A 27,916-nucleotide genomic window follows, 5' to 3' on the forward strand; every position below is an offset into this window, starting at 1 on the left:
CCAATGTGAGTGATTATGTTGTCTCTGGTTGAGTGATTCCTACGTTCTATCCCCGTAGCGACGTCAAGCGAATCCATTGTCCCTGGTTAAGTGATTCCCAGGTTTCTATCTTCTGTCTCCTTGAGACTCCCTTGGTTCTCTACTACGTCAAATAGTCACTATATTAAATAACGAAAATTTGAAAATAACAATGCCTATTAATAAATTAGTCATTAGTATGTCCATGACAATCCACAAATTTCTACTGAATTTTTTGATAAAATTCTCACAAACTCCACTATAATCCAAATAGAATTCAATTAAAATCCACATAAATCTATGAAAGTAAAATAAACTCCCTCAAAATTCAAATATTCATAATTATATAAAATAAAATAAAAATACCATCAAACTCTACATGATACACCGTCTATGATTATCTTAAAACTATTAGATCTGATTTCTGAAGCTAGGAAGATTTTGAGCAAACAGTACAAAAAAAAAAAAAAAAAAAAAATTTGCCCAATTAAAACCACACTAGTTTTCTTTGGGGATGGACCAAGGGCCATCTGTGTGACGGGTGCAACAAGAGCAGGCAGGTCACACTCTACTTTTTCCAGTTCGTCTTTTTCCTCTTGACCGACCTATGAACTAGTCAGTAACAAGTTTGTCTAACATGATATGGGGATGGATGTAGAAAAAAAAAATATAAGAAATAGTGGATGGTGGTCGTGAAAGGTTACTTTGAAACAATGTAAAATGTTTAGGTTGTGATATAATCGTAATTGCATACATTTTCATGCCCTTTAGTTTAGATTCTTATTATGTTTTTGAGTGAATTTAGTTCATTTCATTTAGTTTTATATTTTTCTTAGATTTGAAGAGTGAAGATGAAGAAAGAAGAAAAAGGAGCACTTTTGCGATTGAAATGAGTTTGGCGTGCTGGAAGCAGAGGCTATTTGTGCGGATCAACCAACTTTACGGATTAAACTGTAATTCCTCAGAATGAACCAGCTGTTGAGCCTTATACCATTGGAAAGATATGGAAGTTAGCTTTCAGAGGAGTTTTATGGTTCGTGATTCCGAGTTTCTTAAAAGACGTTATAGTGGTTCTTGTACCGGACTTCTGCTAGCAAGGTTTACGCGAGATTTGCAAAGAGATTTCAGATTTACAAAGTTTAATAAAAAGAAACATGCATAGCAAAAGGGAAGCTTTTAGAAGAGTTCAAGACTATTCTAACGGTGCATGGTTAATATATTTAATAGTTTGGTGTGCCACATCATCAATATATTAATCCAAGTCAGAAGAGAAATTCAAGAGTCCTGTTCAAGTAAGGATTTCAACATTTGTTTAGGAATAAAAGAGGAGAGATGGAGGGACATTTGGTGGACAGAGTTTTTGGGAACATGCTTTTGGGATTCGAAGGAATATAAGGAGCAGATCGTAGCAAGAAGTAAAAAGGAAAGCAGCAGCTGCCGATCATCTGTGAGATCCATCATCGTCGTGTGGAAGTGTATTTCATGTTTTTCAGAATTTTAATTATGTTTTCGCATTTTAGGAGTAATTAAACTTTTTTTTTAGTGTTAGGATGATACCCTAGCATGGATGTTTATGGTTTTTAATGTTATTCATTGGATTTCTAGTTTCTTTGAAATGAATGCTTAATCATTGATTGAATTGTTACTTTTTGTTTGAGTTCTTTGACTGATCACCTTAGGACTTTGCATCTAGTGAGATAGGAAGATGAATTTGAGGCTGAACTAGCAATATAATTCAATTAGCTTCTTGTGGTTAGGTGTGGTAAATTACATTATTGCTTGACAAAGAATAATGGTTTGCTTGGTTCTCTTGTTTTCTAGAGCGTAAAGAGTCCTATTTTCAAATTTATACCTTAACTAGGGTAGATTACATGTTAGGATATACAACCTCTGCCTGAACTAGGAGAGAATCATTCACTTAAGGAAAACTATGGTCTAATGTGCCTGACAAGGACTTAGATACGGGAATTATCATCTAAGGAATCGAAAGATCTGTTGAATGCATTGAAACCTAAACTAGATTGCTTGTGGTTGATTCCTAATCCCTAGACTTTTCATCACTTGCTTTAAAACACAACGTTTTCTTCTCTTTAATTTCAGTTTTTACTTAAGGTTCTGCTTTTATTCGTTTATAAAATCATCACAACAAACTTTTTACTTCTTGAATTAAAATTATTGATTAAGATCGAGTCTCGTCCGTTGTTTGAGTTTATATTTTTGGGTTTGTGTGTCGTTAATATAATTAGATTTGGTTTAGTTTATCAAATTGGAGATTGAATTTGAATATTAGTGGGAACGATAGTTGGACTTGCTAAACGCTATATTACGATTATCTTGTGCACTTGCAAGTTTACACCAGGTTGCTCTGGTTATCTAGTGGGGGTAATATGTAAAGAGATAGAGATAAGAAAGTAAACAAAATGTATACATGGTCCACCCTACATTGGGCTACGTCCACTAGAGCAGAGGAGTTCCCATTAATAATGTAGAGATATTATACAAAGGTTTAACTATAATCATCATCATTGAGTTCTAATAATGAATTAAGTACAATAATGACATTAGTCCTTAATTGTGGGAGAAATGATCTTCTTTTATAGATGAGGAGAGTCCCTTGCTTCTGTCTGCGATTGATGTGGACTCTAAGAGCTTTATTCATGTTGTGATTGGTCTCTTGATTGGAGAACTTATGTGCTTCGACATGATTGCTTCATCATGAACCCTTTAGTAGGTCTTCAAAAGTATAAAGTTGACAATTACTCGGTAGTTTCAGAGTTGGTGAAGTATGGTACAAACAAATTCCTTCAAACAAGCTAAAGTAAAACCTACCTATATTTGAATTATAATTGTAATTTTTTATTAAATTTTAGAATATTTATTATACTCGACATTCACGCATTTTGAGAACAACTGGGAATCATAAATTTGTCACACTGACTTTAGGTGACGTTGTATAGATGATGCGTGGCATGACGCTACTTTACCCGAGTGCTAGGCTTGACAACATTTATGTCTCTTCATATACCTATTTTTTTGTCGATAAGCAACGCATGGCTAGAAGTTGACGTTTGGATAAAATTGTCTTTGGAGTTCCATGGCTCAAAGTTGTCAAGTTTGCCAACTGCTTGAGTGGTTAGAAAGTACTTTAAGTTATGCTCTTGTGTCTTCTTATCAGTAGACATTCCAGGGCTATGAGCTGTCGTTGATAGTGGCCGTTTTTCGTTCTCGTGGCGATGTTCTATCATTTGGATTCCTGGGCTGACTTGTAGATACAATGTCTTTAATCTTCTCATCCTTTAATAGGTTCCTCTCTAGGCCCATTTATTGAGTTAAAAGGCTAAACCTAATACACCTCGACCAAAATCAAGGCATGCTGGTAGAAGAATTTTGGAAGGTTTTGGACGTTGGGACACTCGAATTCGTCGAGTTGCAGGGGTGGCCGGACTATTGAGATTTTTCCAGCTAAATTCAGTTGGTTTTAGGACCTAAAAGTGGTAAGGATATGTTCTTTTTGTCCTGAGCTTCATATTGGTACCAATTTTATGAATTTTGGTTGAGAATTGAGTAAGTTATTGAAGTTTGAAGTTTTTCCAAAAACCGGCGAGTGCAGCGGCGGTTCTGATAGATTATCACTAATGTAGGACCACCTCTGGTATTGTATAATTAATACTTGTCTTGCTGGACTACACTTTGGCTACCTATGCTCTGATACCAAACTGACACACCCCGACCAAAATCAAGGTGTGACGGCCAGCACGCCTTGATTTTGGTTGGGGTGTGTCAAAACGCACCATCTCTCATTAGCGTAGATAATATATTTTGTTTAAAAAAAAAAAGACTCTACGTTCTTGAAAAATAAAATAGAAAACTTCATTTTAATCATTGGCAAAGATGACTTTTAGATTAAAACCACAAGTAATATCAAAATCTAATTTTAGTCCATTGATACATTAATAACCTCATTTATTAATTATATTTTGATTTATTAATTATTTCTCTTTTTCTTCCAAATTCTTAATGTATTGATTTTGGGAATTGTTATTAGCACTCTAAAAATCTCATTCTACACTCCAAACTTTTTATATTAGGAAAGAAAAATACACTTGTGAGAAGTGTAGAATGAGATTTTTGGTTTCATTATAGTTTTCATTTTCATTTCATTTATTGTAATATATTTTTTTGTAAACATTTAGATAAATAAATTTTTGTTATACAATATATTTCAATGTACGTTGCCTTCTTCATTTAGATACATTAAATTCATTATAATACATTTCGGTACATACATTTATGTACACTGTTAAACCTTGAAAATTTAAATATATGAATATGTGGAGAAAAATAAAAAATAAATCGATTTATGGGTATGAAAAATTGAATTGAGAAATTTTAAAGTTTTGTTTCGGGAAATTATTATAAATTATGTTGTGAAATTTATCGTTAAGTAGAAAAGACGAAAATGCTCCTAGCTAGCTTAATGTAATTATACGAGGACGTATTTTATCCTTATATATTTTATCATATTTGGATAGAGGATGATCCTACGAGCGCGTAGGCGAAAATAGTTCTTGAAACGAAGTTATAATGAAGAAATTATTAACGATAGAGGTTAAGGGCAAAATAGTCATTTTGACATTAAGTTGGAAGGCTCCAGAAAATCTGGAGCAAAAGGAGTGCCATGTGTGTGGTTGTGATGGAAAGGGAATGAGAGAAAAGGGAGAGACTCGGACCAATCCGGGGAGGGGGAAAGGAGGAAAATGAGAGAAGAGATGAGGAGGGAACCCCGGGTCCCCCTCGACCCGTTCCTCTTTTGGTGACCCGACCCGATGGAAATGTTGATTTTCGAGGCTTCCTCTACCCAAATTCCGGCGAACTAAGCTGTGACACCTCCTAAGAAATACTCCACAACCCTCCCTCTACCTATTACAACCCAAAAATCGAGTGAAATTAGCTTTGAAAATAAGAAATCCTTCACGGTGGGTGCGACGGGTTTGTGGTGGTGATACACCAAATTTGAAGGTAACTCCGACCACCACCACTATCAATGCACTCCTAGTGAACCCAGGTACATGTCCCAAGCCTTGGTTAGGGCGGCAGAACACAGGTGGCGACGGATTGAACCACCAAAATTCTAGGTTTTCCGATGGGTTTGAGTGAAATGGGGGCTTTTACTGGCCGAATTAGACTTTGACACAGGTAAAAAAGTTGTTCCTCTTAACTTGCTCTACATTTTTGTAAAATTTGAGAGCTTTTAGAAATAATGAAATTTTCCGGCGAGCCGAGGCGGCTGACCGCCACCTGCGGCGACGCTTGGCCAATGAGCCAATGCCATCTTTTTAGTCTAATTTTGATATTCTGAAACCAAATTTGATAAGCACTTGGTGTGATTCACTTGTTTGAAGCTAGTTGGTGATTGTTAGTCACTTGTATGAATTTCAGAATTTGATTGAATTTGAACTGGTGAACTACGAATGGCTTGATCCCTATTTAGGGTACGTAGTCCGTCTAACGAGAAGTGAGATGCAGCCATAAAATAAATGAGGTTAATTAATTTAAAATAAATCTTTAGTTAGAATTTTGCTCTAAGAGAAGGAATTAGTAATAAATCGAAAATATAATAGTATGTGCTGAAAAGTGAATCATGGTTATAGATTTTGTGTGGAATTAAGAAATTTAATTAAGGAATCATGGAGGTTGGTAGTAAAATAAATAAGAGTATTAAATTGGGCCTATCATTGGAATTATTTCCCGAAATTAAATATTTCGGGATGGGGCGTCACATACACACATTTCGGTACAAATATTAGGTACATTAATTCAATATAATACATTTTAGTGCATATATTTCGGTACACACATTTAGATACATTAATTTAATATAATAAATTTCGGTGCATATATTTCATTACATACATTTCGATACTAACATTTAAATACATTAGTTCAATATAATACATTTCGGTACTAACATTTAGGTACATTAATTGAGTCTTTCAAGTTTGAAGAATGTTAAATAAAATTAGCATATGGGTACACACAAAGTGTGAGAAAATGTTTTATTTTTGTTTTTGAAATAGAAGAAGAAAAGAAGAGAGGAAGAGATTGATACAAAATGTGGGAGTGGGAAGGTTTATTTATTTATATATTTTTAATTAGAGATATGTTAGGACTACATGTAGGTGATGTTTTGAAAAAAAAGGTAAAATTTGGTTGTGTGAAATTACATTTCTACCCCATATTTCTTATTCATGTTATGTTTTAATTAGAGGGTTAAACTGGTAATTTCATAGGATTTTGGTTAACAATGAGTGTTTTATTAATTAGTAGAGATTAATAAATTAAACAACTCTTTTTTGGTCAAAAATAAATTAAAATTTGTATGTTAATAAACTAAAATATTTAATGGGAGACATTAAATAAAATGTACATTAATTATTTTGAATTAAGGACACATCAAGAGATTATAATCAATATGTAATCTAACACCATGTTTATTTTAAATTTCAATCTTCTTGAAGGATTAAAGTTAAAAAACCCCTATATATATATAAATAAATAAATAATTTTTTTTTAAAAAATGACCCTACATTAAAAATGGTAAAAACGACTCCTCAAACACGGCATCACAAAAAGCAAGCAAAATTGCGCCAATTGGATCATGATGTGCTACAATTCAGTTTACTAGTGGATTGAGTATAGATCGAGCCAACACGTTGACAATTAAAATGCCTAACATCACCAATGCCTAGTGTTTTAAATTCACGATAGCTACTTTGAATGGTTCGCATCGTTTTCCTTAATTTTAATTCCAATATCTTTACAAGTTTTCACACATATTCATAACTTCTTGTTGCCCTTTATGCAAGTTCAACTTAGGTGACGCATATGATTTATAAAAATTAAAGAAAATAAAAAAACTTAGTGCAAGTCTATTTAGCATTTTTCAAATGAAAAATTTACGGTTAATTATATCTTAAGTTTAAAACATTACAATATTATACACAAGCTTACTATTAATTATATTTTGTACTCTCAAATTTTTTTTTTTCCATGGTATTTGAGGTGTGAGAGGGAGTGGTGGTGGTGGAGAATTTCATTAATTCATGTGAAATCCAATTTTCTTGTAAGAAAAATGAAACTTTTTGTTTCCCTTTACTTTCCCAACTACCGAATATAAACCAGAGACAATCTTTTTGTACAAACAAATCACTGTTTATGATAATATTAGCATCCTGATGATGAACTGTTAATTTTTTTATTTATAAATGACTAAATGATCTCTAAATTGAACGAAAATTGGATGATCATTAAACAATTACCAAAAAGAATGAACGATTTTAATCATTACATGAAGTCGATGGAATGATGTCATGTAAGGGATGGCTTTTAGAGATTATATTCTTACACTTTTAACTATTTTAATTTATTATAATATTCTTAATTATAGATTTATTAGCAAACGTTATTTTTTTATAATGAAATAAATTAAACTACAGATATAATAAAGAAGTAAAAATAGTCTAGCTCAAAAGGGCCAAAATGAGTACTCTGTCTGCACATACCCATTACGAAAGAAACCCTAATAGCAGTAGTACAGCTGAAAAAAAAAAAAATAGGAATGCTAAGGTGATTTTTGAAAAAGTGAAATTTTGAGGGTGGTGCTATCCACACATCAACTTTTACCCCTCATACATCTCTTTCAATTTCCGGTCGTCAGATCGAAAGAACTGAAGAAGATCAATGGACAAAAATTAACAAGAGTGTGTTGGAAGTAAAAGGGAATGTGTGAATAGCACTCCCCACTTTTTATTGAGAGATTTTTTATTGTGTCGGAATACAGGGTAGTGTCCCATGTGTTACTATACAATGTGGTAGGATAATTGTGTTAAAAAAAATTAACAAACTTAAAAATTAAAATCTCTATCCACTTGTACAATGACACCTGATATACCATCTGTGTTCAGGGCACAATGAATTTTTTTTTCTCCAGGGATTTTCTACACTTTATAATTTAACGTTTATTTCCGTACCAATATTATAAACATTGTGCGAAAACATGATATGACAGATAATTTATAGAGAATCTCACTTTGAGAGATTTCTCTTAACATTTATCCAAAAGAAAAAAAAAAAAGTAGGTACGGAGTCGAACCAGTGCACAATTAAATGAGAAAGCAGTGCTTGACAACTCTACTAAAACTACTTTGCTTATTATGTTCGAGTTTTTTAAAGTTCAGAAGCCCTAAAAAAAAAAATTATCAGGGGACCCACGCGGTTGCACACCTCGCACACCTTCAGGGCTAGGCTTGCTTCCATCAATGCCTGAGAGTTGGTGAACTGGGAGTTGTTTGAGGGTGTGATTGAATCCGAAAGTATTGCCTACATGTGTCCCGATAGGAAATTCAAACCACGTACAGTTCTAAGAAGAGTGTGTGATGTAAAGTGATCGACAAGATAGAAATATGTGTGTGGCGAAACCCCAAACTTGGGAATTTGATAGAGGATTCTTGCCGGATCCTCTTTGTGAGGATTCCAGAAATCTTTCGATCACATCCGTTCGTTGTATATCGTGCGGTCAGAAATCATTGTAATTTTTTATTTAAAATTGAATATAAACAGTAACTAATGAAAACTGGCTGCACAATGTACGATAAACAGATGTGATTAAAGGATCCGACGAGGATCCTCATTTGGGTATTTATAGTAATCTTTGAGAATTTTTGTAGGAACAATAATTACGTTCAAATTTGAGGATAATGTGATTAACACAAAAACTTACATTATACGCGGAGTGGAAAAATGTTAAGAAGATTTTCTCAAAAGTGAGATTCTTCATAAACTCATTGTGGAAAAAAACATGAAATAACAGAAAGTTCATAAATAATCTTCCTTTTGAGACAGTTCCTTAACATTTCTCTTATGTGTGTTAGATGAGTTAAAGAATTAATTAGCTTATTAATTAGCAAAAGTTAAGCAAATAGTTCTCACCATGTAGGGGACCTAATCACCTAGGTGAAATTGCTACTTTTGACAAATTCACTCATTTGACTATCGACACATGGAATCAAAGAATCATTACAAGCTTATATTCTTAGGTGCCAAGTTTGATTACGCTTGGCAAAAAGATTGGATTTTTCACCCACCTTCTTTATCTTATACTTCCGTTTGTTCTGGGGGATAAGATATCCAATGACTTTTCCACAACAGTGTGCAGCGGCTGCAGCACAAGGTGCAATAATATGAAAGGTTGGAGTCTCGAGATGTGGTTACCACGTGGCTATTTATCAAAAGTCTTTTTTTTTTAATTCTTCGAGGCAAAGTAGTAATTATAATTTTTTTTAATATATTACATGTTATGATAAACTGATCTACTTCGTGATCATAATATATTTGTTTATCTTATCCATACATAAAAGAAGGATGTGATATCCATATTTCATATTATTTCTCATATATTTTTTTGATAATTTTTGTTTATTAATTTTTTTTAATTCATTCGATTTAACAATTTAAAATTAAAAAAATACATTAAAAGTAAAATAAAACGTGTGGATATCATATCTCTATAAAAAATCTCGTGAAAGTAATGAGTAATTTCCGATTCAAATTCAAAAAGCTTAAACCATGGAATATGGGCCAGGGTCTGCTCTTCCCAATTCGATGACTTATTTGTGTCTCTTTCTTAATTATTTGACACTTGTCTAGTAACTTAACACCAGACTTAACGCTGTTAACTTTTCATAAATTAATTAAAAAACTAAAAAATAAAAACCATGACTGGATAACCACCGACTGCAACTACACAACCCATCGCCGCCGACCACCACAACCAGACAACCCAATCGCCGCCAACCACTGCAACCACACCAGTGACACCACCCCATTGCCGTCATCGCTGCTCCTCACAATTGGCTAAGATTTATTTCCTTTCCTCTCTCTTCAAATTCCCGGTGATCGATTGATCTCGTCAATACCTGTGAAGTGGGTATAGGAAATAATCAAAGAATACCAATGGAGAGAGAGAAAGAGAATACTCACCTGATTTTGCCTCGCGGTTGGATCAGAGAAGGAAGGAGGGATGAAGCTTGCAACTTTTGACTTGCGGGAGAGGTTCCAATTTTGAAATTGAAGGGAAGTTTGAGACCCTGCAATTTAATGGATGCAGGATGATGAGGGTTAAGGGTTTCTTTGAAGGATTGCAGGGAGATTTGCAAAAAGATTGGGGGAGGCTGCTGGTAGGCGTATCTGTCGTTTCGTTTTTTTTTTTCCAGTTTTTTTTTTAATTTTAATTAAATTTTATGCAAAGTAACGGTGTGAAGTTTGAACTTAAGCAAAGGACATGTGTCACGAAACTAGAAATGAGACACGTAATCGGGGACAGCAGCCCCACGCCCTGGAATATGCCTATAAAGAGAAGGGTCTCTGTCCCTCAAAACACACAGAAACACAAAACCATGGCTTCATCGACCTCTCTCCTTCTGGTTTCTTCTCTTTTCCTTTCTTCCTTCTTTTGTGTCTCGGAGGCACAGTCCTCTGCCCCCGTAGTTCGAGGACTTTCATGGAACTTCTATGACTCTAGCTGCCCTAAGGTTGACGACATAGTCCGAAAGCAGCTTAAGAAAGTCTTCAAAGCGGACGTTGGCCAAGCTGCTGGCTTGCTGCGTCTCCATTTCCACGATTGTTTTGTTCAGGTAACATATAGCAAAGATTATACAGTTTTTAGTTTCTCGATTGCTTTGTGTCAGCTGTTTTATTGTCTTTAGCGATCACTAAGGTTTTATTCCTTAAAGTTTATCCAAGTTTTTGTATACTATGATATTCTACTTTTAGAGATAATTAAATTATTATATAGTACAATGTCATTTGGTAAGCTTACTGGGAGTAATTTAAATTATTTTTAAAAAATCGAAAATATTCATAGGTGCTTTCTGAAGAGCACATGCGTTTGTCCAAAAACACTTTTTATGATCGTAAATGTTCTCTCTGTAAAGGTAGTTGGAAGCCCTTTTGATAGTTAGAAAATACTTATAACCATTTTAGAATATAAGATCGACTAATTAAATTGAGAAAATGATTAATGCAGGGTTGTGATGGATCTGTGTTGCTTGAGGGATCAGCCAGCGGACCAAGTGAGCAGGATGCACCTCCCAACCTGAGCTTGAGGGCGAAGGCCTTTGAGATCATCAATGACCTCCGCGACCGCGTTCACAACAAGTGTGGAAGGGTCGTCTCCTGTTCTGATATCCTCGCCCTCGCTGCTAGGGATTCTGTTTTCCTGGTAATTTTTATATTTATTGATTGTCTAAATATTAGTTAATTTTCACTACGGCTTTAATTATCTTTTGCTAAAGCTGAAATTGCACGGCAATAAACCCTATTTTTCAAAGCTTTTGACTAAACTAAAATATGATTTAACAACTTTGACTATAGTGATGGATGTGGAAATTTCGTTCCACTGGAATACTTGCTTTTACAGAGCAAATTTCGTTGATGACTTTTCACTCTTTTGCTTTTTCTTCTTTAAATTAAAAGAGTGCTTTTGGATTTTCCTTTTCATTTTTAAATTAAAGGCGTTCCAACCATACCTATTGATATGAGAAAGGATAATGCTTGTATTATTTTGTAGAAACATATTTGTTTCTTTATTTATGATTAATGTTTTTAATCGTACGAACAACATACATAAAATCGTTCATTCTTTTTATCATCAATAAAAAATTATATTTATAATAATTAGTCATTTATATGGATAAAACAAATAAATAATTCATCATATAAATGTTTCTTTTTACCAAATTCGTCTGATTGTTAATGCATATGAATGATTAACCGATTTTTAAATTGAATAACATTTTCTGGTATGCTCTTTATATGATCATAAAAAATATGAAATATTCAATTATGAATCTCGTACGGCAATGATAATTTCATTATAAATGAGGGTACAAGTGTGTATCCGGGAAACAAGCATGAATTTGTGTGGTGCAGATGTTTTTGACATCGCAGAAGCGGATGCCTTCCCTGTTGTCCTTATGGAACAAGCAACTGCATTCAATATTTTTAAAAGATTTACTATTTACACATCTCATTTTACTTCTTACACATTTTTTATGAATTTCTGTTATTTGATCTTCTTCAATTTATCCGATTTGACGGTTGAAAATTAAAAAAATATTAAAAAAATATGTGAGAAATAAAAAATGATGTCCAGATATCACACTTCTATTTTAAAATATCTTAGCACCATAGATCCCAGGGAACTATTACTCCACATGGTTCAATATAGTTGGATGTAAGTGGATAAATGATAATCAATATCTGCATGGTAGCAATTTTCTGGACTTTTATACATCCCATCCCATAAGAGGTCTAAAAACTTAGATACAACGGATTCCATCACGGGTGTCTTGATCAAATTTGTATGTCATTGTTTTATGAAACGGAATTTGACGTTGGTGGTAAATTTGTTTCATATAAATTATTTTTCATAAGAGAAATAAGGATTTAATCATAGACATAGTTATGTACGCTACTGTAACATTTTAAACTAATAATATGACGTTATTGATTTGTAATACCACAATAGTTTATACGCTTGTTTACCTCTAGATGATAAATGTGATATCATTGCCTAGTTAGACTCCTTCCAAGTGTTACTTATCTTATGCTTTGATGTAAACATTTTAAGTGATTTAACTTCATCGATCTCATCTCATGTGACATCTAAATGAACTAGTTAATTCATTTCCATATCCCTAGTCATATGACAATATATTGCATATTTTTCATTTTTATATTTTCCTCTAGCACATGACTATCTGTTTTTTAATTGTTTCACCTAACAAGTAACTAACAAATCTTAGTAGCTTTAGTTAATTAATGTAGTTGTTGGAATGGTGTTACTTTTTCATAGTAATGTACGAGCCACTGAAGATGCCCACGATTGGGAACAAATGGAAATTGTTAAATCGTAAACAATGGCCAAGACTTTTATCTTTGGCGTGTACACTTATAATTGTAGCACTAATTAAATCTCTAATATTCCGCCACTTAGAGCATTTCGATCCAATCCAATTGATGTTAAAGAAAATAGGACAATCGATTGAATTATCTAAGGGTTTTAAATGACAAGAATTTAATACTCTAGAGTACTAAAGCGTCACTCGTAACTTTTTGTTATATGAATAAGTGTTTGTTTGTTTTGAATATTGTTGTTGCAGTCAGGTGGCCCGGACTATGATGTGCCCTTGGGAAGAAAGGATGGACTAAACTTTGCCACACAAAATGCAACCCAAGCAAACCTTCCCCCACCAACCAGTAACACAACCAAGCTTCTAACAGATCTTGCCAAGAAAAACTTAGATGCCACTGATGTTGTAGCCCTGTCTGGAGGTCACACCATTGGCCTCAGCCATTGTTCCTCCTTCACCGGCAGGCTCTACCCGACGCAAGACGCTACCATGGACAAAACTTTTGCAACTGACCTCAAAACAGTTTGCCCTGCAAACAATACTAACGCTACCGTCCCGCTCGATATTCGTACCCCTGACATATTCGACAACAAGTACTATGTTGATCTCATGAACCGCCAAGGTTTATTCACGTCGGACCAAGATTTGTACACCGATAAGAGGACCAAGGAAATTGTGAAAAGCTTTGCCGTTAACCAGACGTTGTTCTTTGAGCAGTTTGTCAAGTCCATGATCAAGATGGGGCAACTTAGCGTGTTGACTGGCTCCAAGGGTGAAATTCGTGCAGATTGCTCGGTCAGGAATTCGGATAATGCTAACTACTTGGCCTCTGTGGTGGAAGATGACGAGGAGAGCTTGTCTGAGTTTTAAGCAAGATATCTGTTAACTTGTTTATATTTGTGATGACAGTTTAATTATGTTCCAGAAACCTCCATCTAACGTTTTAGTGTGTTTTGTGTTAAAATGTGTGTAATAACGAGCTCTTTATGCACGAATTGAGTTTGAAGTTACTGAAAAATCAAAAAATTATTCAAGTTTATTTTTCTTATGAAGTACTTAGGGAAGTCTTGATTCGAATCAAGCGAAACTAAAGGCATTCGTTTGACCTGAGATGCTAAGGATCGAACACTCTTAGAATACTCTGTTAAGAGTTTATCTCGTATTTGTTTCTCCTCTATGATTAACATCTTTTAATCGTATGAACAATATAAATGAAATCATTCATTCTCCCTATCATTATTAAAAAATTATATTTATAAAAATTAGTCATTTATGTGCATGAAACAAATAGATAACTCATCATAAGGATATTAGTTGTTACAAAATCCGTCTACTAATTGATGCATATGAATGATTAATCGATCTTTAAATTAAATAATATTTTACTGATAGGATTTTTAGATAGTCATAAAAATGTAAAATATTCGATAATAAAGTTCGTACGGCAGAGATAATAGCCTATTATTATAAATGAGGGTACAAGCATGTTTCCGGGAAACACAAGCAAGAATTTGTGTGGTGCAGATGTTTTTGACGTCGCAGAAGCGGATACCTTCCCTGTTGTCCTTATCGAACAACCAACTGTATTCAATATTTAAAGTACCTTACCATAGATCCAGGGAACTATTACTCCACACGGTTCAATATTGTTGATTGTAAGTGGATAAATGATAATCAATATCTGCATGTTAGCAATTTTCTGGACATTTATACATCCCATGCAGAAAAACTTAATCACAGTCATGTACATTAGTGTGACATATTGGTTTGTGATACCACAATAGTTTATACGCTTGTTGAACTCTAGATGATAAATGTGATATCATTGCCTAGTAGATTTCTTCCAAGTGTTACTTATCTTATGCTTTGATATAAACATTTTAAACGATTTACCTTCATGAATCTCATCTCGTGGGACATGTAAATGAACTAGTTAATTCATTTCCATATCCCTAATCCATGTGTTATAATTTAAATTAAAAAGTGTTCCCGTTTGTGGAGTTGGTAGAACCTTAAATTATATCACAACAATATAGAAATATAAGAGAATCAAGGCGCATATGATAATCTATTGCATATTTTTCGTTTTTATATTTTCCTCTAGCACATGTTATTGTTTTACTTAACAAGTAGTTCGTAGCTTTAATTAATGTAGTAGTTGGAATGGTGTTACTTTTTCATATTAATGTACGAACCACTGAAGATGCCCACGATTAGGAACAAGTAGAAATTGTTAAATCTTAAACAATGACCAAGGCTTTCTCTTTGGCGTGTACACGTAATTTTAGCACTAATTAAATCTCTAATATTCCGCCACTTGGAGCATTTCGATCCAATCCAATCGATGTCAAAGAAAATGGGACAATAGATTGAATTATCTAAGGGCTTTAAAGGACAAGAATTTAATACTTCAGAGTACTGAAACGTCACTCGTAACTTTTTGTTATATAAGTGTTTGTTTTGAATATTGTTGATGCAGTCAGGTGGCCCGGACTATCATGTGCCCTTGGGAAGAAAGGATGGACTAAACTTTGCCACACAAAATGCAACCCTAGCAAACCTTCCTCCACCAACCAGTAACACAACCAAGCTTCTAACAGATATTGCCAAGAAAAACTTAGATGCCACTGATGTTGTAGCCCTGTCTGGAGGTCACACCATTGGCCTCAGCCATTGTTCCTCCTTCACCGGCAGGCTCTACCCGACGCAAGACGCTACCATGGACAAAACTTTTGCAAATGACCTCAAAACAGTTTGCCCTGCAAACAATACTAACGCTACCGTCCCGCTAGATATCCGTACCCCTGACATATTCGACAACAAGTACTATGTTGATCTCATGAACCGCCAAGGTTTATTCACGTCGGACCAAGATTTGTACACCGATAAGAGGACTAAGGAAATTGTGAAAAGCTTTGCCGGTAACCAGACGTTGTTCTTTGAGCAGTTTGTCAAGTCCATGATCAAGATGGGGCAACTTAGCGTGTTGACTGGCTCCAAGGGTGAAATTCGTGCAGATTGCTCGGTCAGGAATTTGGATAATGCTAACTACTTGGCCTCTGTGGTGGAAGATGATGCGGAGAGCTTGTCTGAGTTTTAAGCAATATATCTGTTAACTTGTTTATATTTGTGATGACAGTTTAATTATGTTCCAGAAACCTCCATCTAACGTTTTAGTGTGTTTTGTGTTAAAATGTGTGTAAGAACGAGCTCTTTATGCACGAATTGAGTTTGAAGTTATTGAAAAATCAAAAAATTATTCAAGTTTATTTTTCTTATGAAGTACTTAGGGAAGTCTTGGTTCGAATCAAGGGAAACTAAAGGCATTCGTTTGACCTGAGATGCTAAGGATCGAACACTTTTAGAATACTCTGTTAAGAGTTTATCTCGATACATGTTTCCATCTAAGGTTTGGTCTCATAGTCATTGCGGGACTACAAGACTTAATTAGTATTTAGGGATCGGATTAGACTAACACTGGTAGTCTCATGAGCAGTGTCGAATTGTATATTCAGAGGCTGAAGGGGTTCAAAGAGTCCAGAACTCTATGTTGGCCTGAGGATCAAGCAATTGGCTGTCAGTTGGGTTGTAGTGTTCTTTTATGGATGAAATTCTGTGATGACTCGAGCCACTATAAGTCCAAGGGATCCCTGCACATACAGCATACGCAACAAAATCTTAAAACTCATCTCTGAGTCGAGTGCACAAGGGCGTGTGTAGAAGCTTTCTTGTCGTTTAAGCAACCAAAGTTCTCGAGAATGACCACTCCAGGTACGTTACGCCTGCTCTATTAGTTATAATCATTTAGGTCTAACATAGTGAACAATACTTTAACTTCATCAAAACATATTTGGTTTCCACTTTTGAAGTTACTGAAAGAAATTCATACGTGAGAAGTGAGAAAGACGAGTTGAAATTTCAAAGACGTAGCCAAGTTAAGGAGTAGTTGCAAACAAGCAAATTTGAATTATTTGATACCAACTATTTATACGCCCATAGCACATGATTCATGGGCTGCCTATTATGCTGGTGAGTTAGTCCAGTCCATACAAATTATATTTACTAAAACCAGTGATTTAAATATCGATATTATCGGCGATATTATTTTCATACTTATTCACTTAATTATCGTCAATATATCGATATTATCAGCGATATATTCTTTTTTTTAGAGGATGATATTTTCAGCAATTTAATGCATATATTTGGGCAATATATCGCGATATGAAACCCAAAAATACTTGAAAATGCTAAAAAATCTTAACTTGAGTATAGAGGGATTCGAACCCCTCTCTTTGTCAACTAGGCCTTATCCAACTCGCTATAGATGTGTTTGTGATCATATATTCAGCCTGTAATATTTATATGGTTGTTAAGATGTCTGCAAAGCTCATTTTATTATTTAGGATAAATTTCTATATTTAAAGAACACCAAGGGGATTCGAACCCTTCCCATTTTACTCCTTCAACACTTTGACCACCATTTCGCTTATGTTTTTGTGAAAATATGCTAAAATACTTATATATATGGTTTTGTTTTCAATTCTTTTTGCAAGGAACATATTTGCACATGACAATGAATCTTTGACAATTTCTTTTCAAGTATCTACTTTTCAACTACTCACCAGTCACCACGTTCACTCACCTAACTAATTAGTTGTAGTCATATTTCTATATATATGGTTAGGTAGTTCTATTTCTATATATACAAATAAAATCAAATGGTCCCTTGCCGTCCCTTATTCTCAACATCTCTCCAAAACAAAACATAATGCTCATGTTATTCTCAACATCTATCAACCTTAATTCCCCCCCAAGTTAAAAAAAAAAATTGAACTATAGTAAGTTATTCTCATTCATTAATGTTATTTAATTTGCATGTTTGTTATTATCTATTCCAAATTTTTGGTGGTATTATATTTTAAATTGTGTCAATTAATTACTTAGTCAATGGCATGTGGTTTTTAATTTTTCTATTTTTTATTTGGTCACTTACATGTGTGTTTATTGTCTCTTAATTCATTATTAAAGACTTTATATGTTTTCATCACATTTTGTTACATTTGTGTAATTATTATTTTATTGTTAGTCCACGCAAATTCTATTTGGCCTTTACACAAAGGGTTCCATATTTAAGGTAAGTTTACAAACTTATATTTATATTATTGTAATTTATATAACAACAAAAAAATTTGTGTGGACCCGTGCATGTGATCTAAGAACCAAATAATACTTGCATGTTAATTTTTTGAAGTAATTAAGTAATGTTGTATAATTATTCCCTAGGGTAATTTTAATATGTTTAATGTTATTTATTATTTTATTATCAAATTGGATTATTATTCATTAATATTAGGTTTTATTATTCCATATTATTTTTATAATTACTTAAATTCTTACAATCATTTTCTTTACTTCCTATTTAATTCTTCTGTAGAATAACTTTATTATTTAGGTTCTCTTATATAACCGTCACAACTATATTTTTTGGCCAAAAAATAATTGCCTAATTTCCATGAAAAATAAATATAGGTACGTTTAAGATGTCTAGTTGAGTTACTAAATGTGATCCAGCTTGGGAACACGGAGACCCAATACACAGAAACAAACATGGCACAATTTGCAAATATTGTGGTCGGGTAATGAAGAGTGGCGGAGTGACAAGACTTAAGTACCATCTTAGTGGATTAGATCCAGGAAATAATGTCCAACGATGTGATAATGTCCCCCTAGAAGTAAAGGCATTCATCACCACATTATTAAAAAATAAAAAACACCAGAAGGAAAAGAAAACACATGGAATGGAAAATATTCGAGCTGGGCTACGAGGAGAAGTCATTGGCCAAGCGGTTGACAATGATGATGATGACGATGAGGATGAATGTGATGATGACATGGGACCTGAATAACCACACAATTTCAAACAAGCATTACGTGCCTCCAAACAGTCAGCATGGGAAAGAGAACACCTTCATAAAATTCCTAATAGAGCACAAGGTTCCGGGACAAGTGATGGTGCACAAATGAGACGGGGAGCAAGTTTTAGAGAATCACAACCAACACCACCAATAGCCCCAAGTTTATATAAGTCATCCAAAGCACGTCAAAAGAGTGTTTGGAGTTATTTCACTGGAGGTAATGTGAATGAGGGAATGGGGCGTCTAATTAGCAAGTTCTTTATCTATGAAAATGTCCTTGCTGAGAAGGCATCATCACATCATTTAAAAAATATGGTATTGGGATGTCAAAAAGCTGGTGTTAGAGTACAACCTCCCATTCCCTATGAGGTAAGAAACAAATATTTGGAAAATGGAGTATAAAGACATTGGCGAGTATGTTAACAAGTTAAGGTCAAAGTGGGAAACTAATGGTTGCACAATCATGTGTGACAGATGGACTGGCCCGACCAGATTGTCTATCATAAACTTCATGGTATACTCCAAGGGAAAGACAATTTTTTTGAAGTCCGTTGATGCTTCATACCATATAAAGAACTACAAGTATATTTACAAATTATTGAGGGATGTAATCATGGAGGTGGGAGAGCATAATGTTGTCTAAGTCGCGACCGACAACGGTTCTGCATTTGTCAAAGCTAGAAAAAAGTTAATGAAGCATCATAATGTGTTTTGGACATCATGTGCATCACATTGTATTGATCCCATGTTTGAGGCAATGGGGAAGAGAGAGAATATTGCTAATGTCATAAAAAGAGCTAGAACGATCACAAATTATATTTACAATCACAGATGGTTGTTGGCAAAGATGCGTGAATTTTGCAAAGGAGAAATTATTCTTCCAGCTACCACTCGATTCGCCACCAACTATATTGCATTAGACAGCCTACTTAAGAAGAAAGCAGGGTTGAAACAACTATTCACTAGTGACGATTGGGCCAACCACAATTTCAACCGCTCAAATGCAGGTCGTATGGTGGAAAGTATAGTGCTTGATCATGCTTTTTGGACTCAATCAGAACATGTGTGCCAAGTGTTTGAACCTCTTTACAAAGTTTTACAGATCGTTGACACATAAATGTATCCTACTATGGGGGCAATATATGAGTTGATGCGTGTAGTGAAGGAGGACTGGGAAAGAAAACATGGTGCAAGGTGGGTCATAAAGATAATTGATGACCGACGGTATAAAACATTATACCACGATTTGCATGCAGCAGGTATAAATTATGTCATAATTTGCAATTCATTTCTTTAGTTGCATAAGTATTATTTCTCTTATTAGAGTATGTGTTTCTTTGATTATCATATTATTTGAATCCTCGATACCAATACAGACCCGGTGTTGGAGATGATGGTACCCTTATACGTGCTGTACATAATGTATACTTTAAATTAGACCCTGCATCACCAGTAGTTGGCCAATTTGGAAATGAGGTACACAATTACTTAAATTATAATAATTACATTGTTGGATTAAACTAACACGATTTATTGAATTCAGCTAACTTGGTTTAAATATGCAAGAAGAACTTTTGGAGAACCAACATCAGTTGCTGCTCGAACAAAAATGTCTCATCTCTTAGTGAGTGTAAACATATTTCACTATCAGTTTATAATAGAATTTGTTGGAGTTATTAGGCTTATCAACATTGTTTTTCATTATAGTTGAATGGTAGATCATGTATGTGACACACCCCGACCGAGATCAGGGCATGCTGGCCGTCACGTGGAAGTGACGTAACCATGTGCACAGTGCGGAAGCTAATAAAATAATAATAAAAGTATGAATAAATAAAAACCAGCTATACACAACGTAAGAACATACATGTGCAAGCGTAAGTGTGAAAACAAAGTTCAGAGCACGAAGACCTAATGTAGTCCGGGAGAAACAACGCTACAAAAACACACCCAAAGGTGGTCCTACATTGGTGATAATCTGTCAGATATGCCGGGAAAATCCTCTGGGGAGGCACCAAAAGTGCTAGCCAACTAGAACCTGGAGGGGCGCAAAACAGAAAGTGTGAGTGGGCAAAAACAAAGTTTTTCAAAAACCATTTCATAAACAAAGTTCTAACCCCTCGCCGTAAAACTTGTATACTTCTCAGAAAAATAGGATATATACATATATATAAATCATGCTCGGAAATATGCCATGTCAAAGGTCTCTAAATAGAATGCAAGTGCTCAGGAAATGTCAAATCAATGCCATGTAATTTGTCAGCTGGAGTCACATAACGTGACCTGTACGGCTGAATCTAGAGCTCAAATCTCCATCTCACTAACTGTACCTGCACACGAGTCGGAACCACCTAACGTGGTCCGTATGACAGGACTGGGTGTATAATAAGTACGCTCAAGTGCTACGATCACGTGAAGGCTGGGCGAATAATCGCGAGTCACCTACGAGTCGAAACCACCTAAAGTGGTCTGTACGACAGGACTGTGCACCTAAATTGGATCCAAGATGAGCGTGTGGTGCAGGTGGTGAACATCACGTGAAGGACTGTGCCCAACTCTGGGCGGGAGCACTAACACCGGGGGTGCAGGTTATGAGCTCTCTATGCATCTCAAATCACTACTGAACATAAGCATAAATCATACTCAATTGGCACTTACCTGTGCGCTCGCATCACCAACATACAAACATATATATGCTACTAATAATATATAAACAAACGGCAAACATAATGCATGGCATATAAATGTATAAACGTTTCCATTCACTTTCTGGGAAAAACGTAAGTATATAGGTATATACAAAAAACCAAAAGCCCACTCACTGGTATGTAGAAGGGTCGTAACCCCCTTGCCTCGAGTGACCGCGCTCGTCTTCGGGATAGATCTCACCTATATGCGAAACAACTATAAAAACATTAATTTTAAAACACATAACCAATATCACGAAATAACTTCTCATACAATGCTCAAATGGGGTGTATCAATACACCAACATGATCTACTCAACCTTAGGAACATCCCCATATTTTTAGAAAAATTTTCCGACACCGCACGCGCCCCCACGCGCCGGCCAAGGCACGGCCACACGCGCCGCCTTCCCGCATGCACGTGCCTGGCACACTGACGGCGTCAGTTAACGCCGTCAGGAATATTCCGTTAAATCTAACTGATGCCGTTAACGCCGTTAGGAATATTCCGTCCAAACAGACGGAATATTCCGTCATCTTTTCCGGCCAAACTCCGGCGCCGTCACCGACGCCGGAAAATCGGGAAAACTTTAAAACCTTGTATCTTCTTTGTTTTTCAACCAAATTTCACAAAATTGGTACCAAAATGAAGCTTACAACAAGAGGAACAAATCCATACCACTTTCAAGCACTAAAACCCATGGAATCTCGCCGGGAAAACACCACCAACTCCGGCCAAGCTTGTAACTCACAATCCCGACGTCCAAAACCTTCAAACGAACCACCCCGAGCCTCCAAAGGACCTCACCAAGCTTCCTACAAGCTTGAAATTCCAAAAAACACAAGAATTAACGTGTGCATGAACAGTGACCAAATCGGGGTATCCCGAGTTCGACGTGAAAACGAAGGTATCCTTACCTGAAATGGGTATGGTTGAACTCCTACGGACCTCACGAGCACGAATATGTAATTTGTTTCCTCGATCTGTGAAGGTTTTAATGGTTTTTGGGTGTGTCCGTACATATGGGAATAGAAATAAGAGAGAGAGGGAAAGGGACAGGGAAAAGGGTGAGGGGGGGTGTGAGAGAGTGTGTGTGGTCCAAAACCAGCCAAACAAAATCCAAAAACAACCACACAACGAAACAAACATGATAGGGGCAAAATCGTCATTTCATCCATACGGTTCGAAAAGTCCGGGACGGGCTGTCACAATATGGGACTGATGCACCAACTGTGAGAAAGTTAGCAATCAAAGTATTATCACAAATAGCTTCCTCATCTGTTTGTGAAAGAAATTGGAGTACATTTGCACTCATACACACAAAGCAAAGAAATAGGTTGGCTCATAGTAGGTTGGAAAAATTAGTTTATTGCTACTACAACATGAAGCTTCAAATCCGAGATAAGGAAGCAGAAATAGATCATGTCGACCGTGGTGACCCACTAGATGTGTTTGATATTGTTGCTGAAGATGATGATACAGAGGGTAACCAACTTTATCAATGGATTAGACCTTTTCATTTAGATGATGACGAAGGCAACCTAGCTCTAAGAGTTGCTGAAGAAGCACGTAATGAAGGGATAAATGTAGAAAAAGTATTAGAGGAGGAGGTGGAATCTAGCAGCGCTGAATCTTTGGAAGAACTTTTGCGCCCAAGACCAAGAAACACTGGAATTCCACCTTCTTCCAATCCTACACAACCACAAGATCCTGCTGATACTAATGATAGCTCTAGTGCAAGATCAGGAGACTTACCTACCACCGGAGGTGGGAATGATGAAGGATATAGTGGAGTTGAAGGTAGTGGTGGATATGGAAACTATGTTGAACCACCTCCCGGATTTATGAGCCCCTTCACTGGTGAGGCAAACTTCACACGTGCAACACAGGATGAGGACCATGGCAGTAGGCGGGCAAGACCAGGAATTGGTGCCATAGGGAAGGACTATACTCGTAGAGAAAGAGGGAAGAGGACTTTGTCAAGTCAAGAAGATGACTCGTTATCTATAACTTCGGACTCTGTTGGAGTGGGAAGTAGTAACTATGCTTATACTCATAACCAACCATTTCCCCACCCTTCATATCCCATTCCTGTTGGGATGGAATGATTTTGCTTATGGACAACGTCATCCAATCTCGGATCCATATAAGTGGCATGTTAACAATTACATGCAAAACTATTTTGGGGATTTATCATTTGATGACTACTCTTCACAATACACTTACTCTACACATAGAGATGATGAAGATAGTGAAAATTTTGAACCTCATAGGAACTATATGCGGCACTAAGTCACTCATGTATCTTACCATGCAATGTATAAAGTGTAAAATATTGTACTAATTCATTATATACAAATGATTATGGTGTGTTTAAACTTCTTTCATTAATTACTACATATTTTCTACACTCACAATGTTTGCCAGCTCGCTATATAATCAACTTAAAATCAGTTGAATCCATCATGCAATGCATTTTCTTCCAATTTTTTGTGATAAACTAATAGATAATTGACTAAATAAACATCCTGCAAAGTTTCAATAAAAATTTCCAAGTTTTTCTTACAATTTCCGTGGTTTTTATTCAATTTTTATCGATATCAATAATATCCCCATATTTCCATCGAAATTTTCCGTGTTTTTGGACTTCTGATATTTCTGATATCATCGATATTGACTAAAACTCAGTTGATGAACACTGTTCATTAACAGTGATTTTACGTTTTAGCCCCTGTATTGCTGTTTGTTTGCCCTTTTATTTTTCAATCTTGACAGTAAAATGGCAGTTTTATCCCTGTTGTACACGTGTGGGTATAATGGTCCTTGAGTTCCAGCTGTCGTTCTCCCTTTTCGAAAGCGTAAGGCCACGTGTTGGTCATCGCGGTAAGCTTTGCTATTGCTTCCAGTACAGGTCTCTCGATCTCTCCAGCTCTCTCTGTCAAGAACCAAAAATCTCTTCAGTTCTCTCTCATTTCCAGCGTCCACCGCCACCGCTCAGACGTCCCCAAAGGTAGATTTCTTTTCTCTTCCTTAGATACGGAATCTTGAAAATCCTCGTCGATATCGTTTGATGTCTGCACAGCTATCGGCCAACCAAGCTCTCCCATTTGGGCTTCCACGCCCACCCAACAAAACCCCCAATAACAATCACAACAATCCACAGAAGGGTTATGGACACCACCATCGTGGGTCGTCTTAGAATCCGAACAGAAAAACCCAGAAGTTTAAAAAACGAAAAAAAGACAAAAACCCTCGATTGAATCGGATACTTGTATGGTCCCTTACAGGAGGAAAAAAGATCAATTTTCTTGCTTGAAAGTTTAGTTTTTGTTAATTTTTTTTCACAGATTGTAGTTTTTCTTTGTTGCATTTGTCAGTTGCCCTCAACAATGAATCACTTGCTAAACGTAATGTTTGTTTATTTGGGCATGTTTAGAGGTTTTTGCTGCACTGTTTTTGTCATGAGCGCAAACGAGTCTTTCCATCAAGATGGCGTCCACTAAAGTCTTCAACTTGAACGCAAACGGGCAGAAAACAAGTAGAGGTTGGTTGCCTGCAACCTAAATTCCCAATAGCTAGGGTTTAAATTTTATAAGTTTTGGATTTTTTAATTAAGCCGACCCTAAGTGGATAAAGCTTGGTTGTTGTTGTTGTTGATGGTTTTTTTAGTTAATTGTTTGGTTTGGTTGGTACTAGATAATGTGTGATTCTGATGAAGGGATTAACAAGTTACCAGATGAGGTTGTTGAGAAGGCTGCTCCGATTTCAAGACTCACCCTGTTCTCCTCTTGCAAGGTAATAATTGCATTAATTGTTATGGAAATTGGGTTTTCAAATTTGTGTTTTCAATATTATTTCTGTTGGAATATAATTTTTGTTGAACTGAATTTGTTCAGATATCTGAATACATCATAAATCTCATTGCTTAGTCCACAATTCATAAGACTCACCTGAAGGCTGCTTTTAACGATGTTCACAGTTGCGGTTCCATCAGCACTAGGCGGGTCATAAAGTGAATCCTCTACAATTAGAAGTACTGCTCATACGATTTTGACACAAATATCAAATATGTAACTCATTATAAAGTGAATTACTAAAGTCTTTGAATGCATTATCCCTCCTATGAAGTCTCCAGGTAGGATCTGTATATCCATGTACCTTGGGAAAAACTGGCTCTAAAACCAACAGAGCATGCCTCGAGTTCCAACCAACATATCCTCGCACCAGTACGTTGGCCATTTGCCCATAAAGATTACGGTCAGTAATGCCATTAACATGGAACTTTATCTAGGACATGAAAATGCATGGCCTATTTTATAAGCATTTCATATCTTTAGTTTTTATTTTTCATTTTTGCGTTACCAGATGAAGTAGAAATACATGGGAGAAATCTAGAAGAAGAAATGTAATAGAAGGACTGCACAAAATGAAGGGTAAAAACATTTTATTTATGTTGTTTTCATTCCTTCTTTATTTCTTGTTCCCACCATCCTTCTTCATCCCTTATTTTAGACGACCATGGTAGATATGCCTAAAAGGATTGAATATACCACATGGTATGAGCCAACAAGGAGATTAGCATTAGAAGTACTTTTCATCATGGATAAAAGACAATTACAGTAAAAAGTTAACCATGAAAGTAAAGAGACCCTTGAAGGAGGAGAAGGGAAAAGTAAATATAAATTGGGAAAAAGAAAAGGAGTTATGTATAGTATATTCGCTCTACCAAATATCATTGTTGCTTTTTGCTTCTGCCATCTCTCTCTCTCTCTCTCTCTCTCTCTCTCTCTCTCTCTCTCTCTCTCTCTATATATATATATATATATAAATATATATAATTTCTGTTTTTTCTCACTGTTTTTAGTATAATTTGCGTTCATTTTGCTGACAGTGTTTGACTTTTAGTTTTCATACTCAGAAAAAGAAGCATGTAAGAAAACCCTCACATGAATATCTCAAAATCTGGGTCATAATTCATGAATTTTGATGAATCGTGGGTCCAGAACCAATTATTATTTTAGTGTGAATTTGAACATGTCTTGATTAATTGAGGAGTTCTGGTAATTATTAGGCTACAATTTATTCATCAGATTTTAATAGGACAGAGAGGAAGCATACGAGTTTTTCCACCATCTTCTGCTTTATTGATAAACCCACAATCCTCAATACAAAACTTTCTGGGTTTAACTAGAATTTTCTTTTGAATATGTTCATGTGCCTATTACAACAAACTACGTATTAATTGAAGTTGTTGTTATTGATTGACTATTACAAGTTTTATCAGCCTCTTCATAGCATATACTATTCCTTTGTTTAAGTTTTGTTACTCTGTCATTGTGCTGAAGCTAGTGGTTCACCACTTTGAGTTGGTATTATAAGTTGTGTGAACAAAGAATATATCAACTGTTGAGTTTGTGACATTATTTGCGCGTATTGAACTTTCTTTTTTGTGGACAATTTAGGAATACAAGTACTGGATTTGAGGTGTAGACGAGGAATTGGGGACAGAAGAATTAGGTACAGTGTTTCTAAGAAACGACCAAATGCATATTCCTCACTCACATAAAACCTCTGAACTTATATAATTAGTGTTGATTTACACGTGTGCTAAACATAATTTATAACTTTTTCTTACGTATTACACATAATCAGTTTGAGCATGATTGAACTGATTGGTTTGAGTTTGAGTGGCAACTTGGATTCATATAGGCTGTAAAGTTTAGGAGCCTTTTTTGCTTAAATAAGGCAATACTATTCCAACTTATTTTCATTGTTATCATCTATTGTTCAAACCACAACCATATTTGTTCTCTCATTTGCACTAAGACTGTTATTCACGTACATTAACAACTTTCTGTATTTTCCAATTATGTAACAGACAAAACAAAACCTACATGTGAGAAGAAAGGAGAAAGCTCTACCTAATGCAGAACCCTACCCATGGACACATTTTGTTACTCATGTAAATATTACTCCACCCTGGGTCAATTTTGTTCCTCATTGTAAATAAGATTATAAATAAATTTTCACATTTCTATAAAAAGTACTCCATCCCCGGAAACCTATGTTGTTCCTCATTACAAGTATATGTTTACATTTAGGATTTTGACACGTTTTATACAACTTTAAAACCCGCAGCATCGTGTGGGCAACCTTGCTAGTTTATATATATACATCAGCCAACTAGATTTTAAACCTGATATGAGATCAGATTTAGTAAATCCTTTAAGCTTGTGGAAGACAACATGTACACATCTAACAATTTATTAGCAAATGGGTTGTTTTATTCACACCCCAAGTTTTGTTGACTACACCCCATAT

At 35.4% G+C, this 27,916-nt stretch overlaps 2 protein-coding genes and 1 long non-coding RNA gene across 6 annotated transcripts; all 3 read left to right on the plus strand.

The window, feature by feature from the left end:
* The first annotated feature begins 10,442 nt into the window (after positions 1–10,442).
* On the plus strand, positions 10,443–14,023 carry LOC137728738 (peroxidase 12-like). Its single transcript, XM_068467491.1, has 3 exons — positions 10,443–10,709; positions 11,102–11,296; positions 13,239–14,023. Exons 1-3 carry the CDS (start codon positions 10,473–10,475, stop codon positions 13,857–13,859), a joined length of 1,053 nt encoding a protein of 350 aa, XP_068323592.1. The 5' UTR covers positions 10,443–10,472; the 3' UTR covers positions 13,860–14,023.
* Positions 14,024–15,137: 1,114 nt separating this feature from the next.
* On the plus strand, positions 15,138–16,253 carry LOC137729296 (peroxidase 12-like). The gene has a single exon (XM_068468189.1). It carries the CDS (start codon positions 15,463–15,465, stop codon positions 16,087–16,089), a length of 627 nt encoding a protein of 208 aa, XP_068324290.1. The 5' UTR covers positions 15,138–15,462; the 3' UTR covers positions 16,090–16,253.
* Positions 16,254–24,465: 8,212 nt separating this feature from the next.
* Positions 24,466–27,656, plus strand: LOC137729435 (uncharacterized). Of its 4 annotated transcripts, XR_011067998.1 has the most exons (8): positions 24,466–24,605; positions 24,678–25,139; positions 25,292–25,390; positions 25,492–25,628; positions 25,724–25,852; positions 25,961–26,028; positions 27,058–27,112; positions 27,474–27,656. It is a non-coding gene; the product is annotated as an uncharacterized lncRNA (long non-coding RNA). The 4 variants fall into 4 exon arrangements; XR_011067997.1 differs by having other exon boundaries at positions 24,534–25,139; XR_011067999.1 differs by having other exon boundaries at positions 24,534–25,139; positions 25,575–25,628.
* Positions 27,657–27,916: the final 260 nt, after the last annotated feature.

This window comes from Pyrus communis, chromosome 3 (genome assembly GCF_963583255.1).
Source record: "Pyrus communis chromosome 3, drPyrComm1.1, whole genome shotgun sequence".
Lineage (NCBI taxonomy): Eukaryota > Viridiplantae > Streptophyta > Magnoliopsida > Rosales > Rosaceae > Pyrus > Pyrus communis.

What these genes read in the sequence shown, in the direction of transcription:
- LOC137728738 (XM_068467491.1), top strand. Translation starts at nt 10,473, where the DNA reads ATGGCTTCATCGACCTCTCTCCTTCTGGTTTCTTCTCTTTTCCTTTCT. An exon ending in TCCACGATTGTTTTGTTCAG is followed by an intron (nt 10,710 to 11,101) that starts GTAACATATAGC and finishes TGATTAATGCAG; the next exon opens with GGTTGTGATGGATCTGTGTT. An exon ending in CTAGGGATTCTGTTTTCCTG is followed by an intron (nt 11,297 to 13,238) that starts GTAATTTTTATA and finishes TTGTTGTTGCAG; the next exon opens with TCAGGTGGCCCGGACTATGA.
- LOC137729296 (XM_068468189.1), top strand. Translation starts at nt 15,463, where the DNA reads ATGCAGTCAGGTGGCCCGGACTATCATGTGCCCTTGGGAAGAAAGGAT.